Source organism: Oryzias melastigma, linkage group LG22 (genome assembly GCF_002922805.2).
Source record: "Oryzias melastigma strain HK-1 linkage group LG22, ASM292280v2, whole genome shotgun sequence".
NCBI lineage: Eukaryota > Metazoa > Chordata > Actinopteri > Beloniformes > Adrianichthyidae > Oryzias > Oryzias melastigma.
The window spans coordinates 15,650,337-15,655,777 of record NC_050533.1 but is presented as its reverse complement, the minus strand read 5'-3'; the positions used below and the strand labels follow the sequence as shown (position 1 = coordinate 15,655,777).

Below are 5,441 nucleotides of genomic sequence, written 5' to 3'. Positions count from 1 at the left end.
ATATATATATATATATATATATATATATATATATATATATATATATATATATATATATATATATATGTACACATAAATTTACGAAAGTTCATCACCAATATGAGTTAGTCAGCAACCCAATCAAGACAAAAAAAATCACTAAAAACACATATTTTTTTTCTATTTCTTATTGTCTTGTGTGAGTTTTTAAAATATGTTTTCAACCATTTGGTTGAGTAGGTAGTTAAAATTTGTTTGTTCATTTGCAAATTCTTTAGTTTTATAAGCTCATCTCCCTCCGTTTTCAGTCAGATTAGACTTTTCTGATCACCACAACACAAAAATTAGGATTGTTTACACAATTTTCTTGAATATAAAGTTAGTCAGTAAACGTAATTCTGATACTATTTGTACCTAAACATTTAATACTGAACGTCAAGCTAACTTCCTCTTGCATTTATTGATTTAAGCAGCATATTAAAGCTAACATTTACCTGTTTAGAACTGTTCTATGTTTAACACAGAGGGTTGTTGAGATAGAAAACTCTAAAATCACTTTAAATCTAACTACATGTTGATTTTTTTGCTGTGTTAATAGTTCTTGAAACTCATTTTGTTTCTAATTTTTCCTCTGAAAACAAACTTTATGATTGAAAAGTGCAGTGGAGATCTTCTGAGGCCTTCAGGGACCAACAGAGTGTTTATCTCAAATCATGAGAAACAAAAATACTAAATACAAAAAAGTAAAAAATATCAAGAAATTAAAAGCCACACATTGACAACATTTCACAATCTTCTCCACAAAGTGCCAAAACTTTAACTTGAGTCCAGCTTTTGCTTATGCTTCTTTCCTGATGTCAGATGGTTCTGAATGTGTCCCCGTCCTGCTGCTTCCTGCTGGACCACTCACGTTGTGAATCTGATGCTGAGCATGTTTCCAATCTTTCAGGGTGATGTCTTTTATTGAGAAAAGTGTGGCCCGGCTGGATCAGCCAGAGAGGCTGGAGGCTCTGGCTGTGGAGCTGGGCAAAAGCCATTATCACTACAACGCACCGCCCAAGTATTACAATGTAAGGAGCTCATCTTCTGGCGAGAGTTCCTCTCATCAGTTTGACTTCAATATTTATCCTTCCAAAAGCATATGAACGTGTTTCTCTCTCCAGTATGTGGGAGCAGAGTTCATCTGTGCTGTGCAGCCCATCCTGAAGGAGCAGTGGACGACTGAGCTGGAGAAGGCATGGAAGGTGAACACGTTTCTATTAATTCACTCGTTTTTTTGTATTACTCTTTTAAAATTACTTTGTACTAGTGCTGCCATAAATGATTATTTTATTAGTCTTCTAATCACTGATTATTTATTTTTATTTTTTTTAACAATTAGTCAACTAATCAAATAAAGTCGATGTAAAAAAGCCTTAAAAAAAGACTTAATTCGCCAAAACAGCTAGCATGTAGCTGGAATATTAGCTAAACTCCAAAATAGCCTAAAAAACCTTAATAAATGCCAAAATAGACTAAAAAGCTTGCAAAATGTCATTATAACTTTTAACTTTACTACACTCTGACTCCATATAATATGAATTTAAACTAATCGACTATGAAATTAGTCGTTGAGTATTTTGATAGTCGATCGGTCGTCGAATAGTCGACTAATCGTGGGAGCCCTACTTTGTACCTTTTTTTTTTTTTTTTTTCAATATGTGTCTCAAACTAATGTGGTCATACCATTAATGACAGATAAGCCAACAGCTCTAAAAAGGGATAAATATATTAATTTCTCTAAAAACCAACATTTTGTACCAATATTATGTAATATGTACCTGTAAAAAAAGACCAACGGTCTTAAATTCATACTTTTATTCTTCAATTAAGCAATTATACTGTATAAATATTCATATTTTTTAAAACAATAATGTAAATTGTAAAGGTTTGTCTTAATCTCCTTATTTGCTGATATCATTTTCAAATACCGTCCCATTTTAAAGTTACTTTCTTGGCATAATCCATTAATATTTTTCAATTTTTGAATCAGAAATTATTTTCAATTTAAAAATGTCACTTACCCAACAAATAAAGTGTGGATATCAATGTTTATCTGTAAGATCTACTTCAAAAATCCTGAAGTACGCACAGAAACATTCTTTTAGAATGATTCGTTTCTCCTTCAGCATTCCCTCTACAGAAATAGACGTTTTTGCTTTAGATTGTCTTACATTTCCTGGATGAGAGCCCTCACACCTCTGCACGACTACGTTCCGCCTGCATTTCAGCTAAATCCCACGTGTGCAGCCGTCACTGTCAGCGGTGATACGCGGCTCGCTGTTGCATCAAACTTGTGCATGTCGCCGTAATGTGCAGTGTCAAAATAGTAGGGAGTGAAAGGAGCTTGATAACTGTGAAAATGTCATCTCTAATTTGAAGGAAGTAGAGCAGAACTGTCACGTTATGTCACAAAATCTAGTTTTTGGTTGGTTTTTTTTTAGGTTTTTATGCAACAACATGTAAGTTTGAGAGTTCTATTTGGAAAAATTAAGACCTTTTTTTCCATGCTCTGAATTGAAAAAGAGATTTTTCAATTTATTAGTACATTAGTGCACTTAAAAATAAGAACTCATTTTGTTTACATGAATTCATGTAATATTTTTCATCTTTCAAGACATCCTCCCCCAGTAATTATTTCTAAATTGATGGGACAAGAATTTTCAAGCTGATAGGATTTTTTGATCCTAAATAGTAAAAAAAAAAAAAGACTATAACCCCACTTAGGAACAAAATGGAGAACACTAAAAGGACTATAAGTTAAAAAAAAAACTAGAAATCTTAGAGAGAATAACACAAATTCAATGCAAGTTTAAACAAAAACCAAAAATGCAACAATCCATAAGCCTGTCAGGACATGTGCATCAATTAAATCCAAACGTGGTGAAACAAAACGCTGATGCGGTGGGATTGTGTGTTCCGTTTATGTAATCAAAAAACAAATCTACTTTAATCCTCCCACGCAGTTTGGTTTCAAAACTAAAATAACGCCCTTTGTCCGATAGAAAGGGAAGAAAACCCACACGTTTACTTGGAAGATGTGGAAAAAAGTTGATTTTCATTCAAAATATTGGCAGACTTTTCATTGGAGGTTTATTTCAGAAGGAACATGTGACGCTGTTTTCTGATCCAGACAATGTTCCAGTTTGTGACTGCCTTGATGAAGCAAGGATACCAGGAGGAGAGCGCCCGACAGCGGCAGCTCGCCACGTCCCCGAAGGACAGACTCGACAAGAGGAACACGGCGCTATGAGAGGACAGGACTGTTTCTAACCCAACAAACGTGTATCTGTAAATATGTGACGTCTTGTTTTATAAGCTGTTCAGTTTTTGTCTTTCAGAATGGAAAAAAAATAGTTGCTTTTTTCCTTTTTTTTTTAACAGAACTTTATTTCAGAAATTAAATTTGTTACAGCCCTCTTCTACGAAGGGACTCTGAAGAAATCGTATGAACACTGTCTGTGCTTAGACCTGCTTTGTAACTATGATAATCAAAAATAGAAGTACAGTTATAGCCCATGCACACGTCTCTATAGTCCTCATTCATAACACACTTATAGTACTTCTAGTATTTCACCAAAAAAAATTAACGTAAACTGTTGGTTTAGACAGCAAAAGGCTTCGCCTGAAACTGGAAATAAAACAGGGGAAAATATAGTTGTGTTATAAACCTTTTAACCATAAAAACAAAATTGATCTGATTTAGTTCTGGATTTTGAGAGCAAGAAAAAAAAAATGTCCTTCTGAATCAAGACAAAAAAGTAGCTCCATTGGCAGCAAAAAGATTGGCTCTCTTCATTCTGCAGACAAAAAACAAAAAAGGTCCTTGTGTCTCGTTCCTTACGACTGATGGCACCAGGCAGCCTAGGATGAGACATCACCATGCAGGACAATGGTATCATATCTACAGTCACCGGGTGGATGTACAGTGAATGTGATGGGAGAGTGGCGTGTGCAGAGGCAGACAGCGCCCCCTCCCATCCCCTCAGACTGGAACAGTACAGTTCTTGAATAAGTCCCGTGATCATTGAGTAGCTTTAGTCTTCTTGCTTTTGCTCTTCTTATCTTTCTTCTTCAGACCATCCATGTGAGCTCTAAGGAGGTTGGAGTATGCCTGGAAAAGGTTTAACGACACAAACATCAATAATGAATTTTTTTAATGAGTTAAAAATTACTGCAAAAAAGCAGCACCTACCATTTGAAACTTGATTACTTCTTTGGTACTAACCTGAAAGAAAAATGGAAATCAGTTTGATCATCTGAGGCAAACGAGTGATTAATGACAAAAACGTCTAGCTTACCACTGTGCTGATTTTCTTCTTGCCATCCGACGCTCTGAGGAGACATTTATTATCTGCTGGTTCAAACGACTCTGAATGGCCCTTTCTGGGCATGGGTTTGGTTCTACCGTCATCTGGAAGAAGAGACCGTTTTTTAGCATCAAAAGAGGGAGAAAAATGATAATCTGAAGGAAATTTCAAGCAACACGCTTACACTTCTTTAGCGTGATGACAACACTGCCTGATGTTCTGCACTTCTGGAAGAGCCGAGTGAGCTCTGTGAGAAACTACACAGAAGATAAGGAGTTTGTGAGAGTCATAATCCACATAAATACATTTCTACTTTCATCAGAATGAACATTTTCTCATTAGTGAACAACTTTATATGGTAATCTGTACTAAAATAAACAACGTGGAGCATTTAACTAGTTATAAAACGGGATTTACATACATTGACCATGCTGTTATGGCTATGTACTCCATATTATACATATTTTTACCACCTATAAGAACCCATGAGGACACCAGTAACAGAAAAATGTAGTATATTCCTCATAATTTTACTATTAGGACAAATTGAGTCTGGGTAAAAATTAAAAATTTAATATTTTTCCAGTATTGTTTCCTAATTTTGAAAATCATAAGTATATTTCACAAAGTATGAATATATTGTCACCATAAAAGAGACAAAACGTTTTTCTTTTATTAAGTACTTCAATTGCCTACATGCTAATTCTCACCAGAGCTAACAGTTTGCCTTTAAGCTAACATAGTTACGAAATATGTTAAGCACGACTCTATGGGGGGAGTTGATAAAAGCCGCTCTGTAGTTACCATATTTATTTACATTATCGTTAGTTAATTTCACAGTTAAACCAAAGGACTACAAACCAGCCACATTAGCTCTAACCAACCTCCACAAGCTAGTTAGCGAGACGAGCTTGTCCAGCGTTAAAGCTTTAGATCACTTTAACAAACCTTCGTCAGAGCCCCTTAGTTTTAAACCGAAATGAGGAATGAAAGTTACATTTTCTGATTATTTCGTGCTTCTTACCGAGTCGTTTTCAAGCAGTACCATGGTTTAGGCTTCAAGCGGCGAGCTCCAGTGAAGCACACGTACTTTAACCCGAAGCCCCGCCCTGC

At 35.4% G+C, this 5,441-nt stretch overlaps 2 protein-coding genes across 3 annotated transcripts in view; one reads left to right on the top strand and one right to left on the bottom strand.

The window, feature by feature from the left end:
- The window catches only part of xgb (x globin), a gene marked incomplete in the record, with an annotated part of 6,169 nt that extends 2,574 nt beyond the window's left edge, over window positions 1-3,595 (top strand). The window contains 3 exon segments of the mRNA XM_024276440.2: window positions 929-1,049; window positions 1,143-1,223; window positions 3,152-3,595. Coding sequence (XP_024132208.1) covers window positions 929-1,049; window positions 1,143-1,223; window positions 3,152-3,271 — 322 coding nt within the window.
- srp14 (signal recognition particle 14) overlaps window positions 3,089-5,441 on the bottom strand; it is a 3,244-nt gene continuing 891 nt past the window's right edge. Inside the window, exons 1-5 of one of the 2 annotated variants that reach the window (XM_024276460.2) lie at window positions 5,353-5,441; window positions 4,513-4,585; window positions 4,320-4,432; window positions 4,214-4,246; window positions 3,089-4,132 (exon numbers count right to left, since the gene is read on the bottom strand). In XM_024276460.2, coding sequence (XP_024132228.1) covers window positions 4,043-4,132; window positions 4,214-4,246; window positions 4,320-4,432; window positions 4,513-4,585; window positions 5,353-5,376 — 333 coding nt within the window. In that variant the 5' untranslated portion in view covers window positions 5,377-5,441 and the 3' untranslated portion in view covers window positions 3,089-4,042. The remainder of the gene's footprint in view (window positions 4,133-4,213; window positions 4,247-4,319; window positions 4,433-4,512; window positions 4,586-5,352) is intronic. The other variant, XM_024276452.2, reaches the window with a different exon arrangement.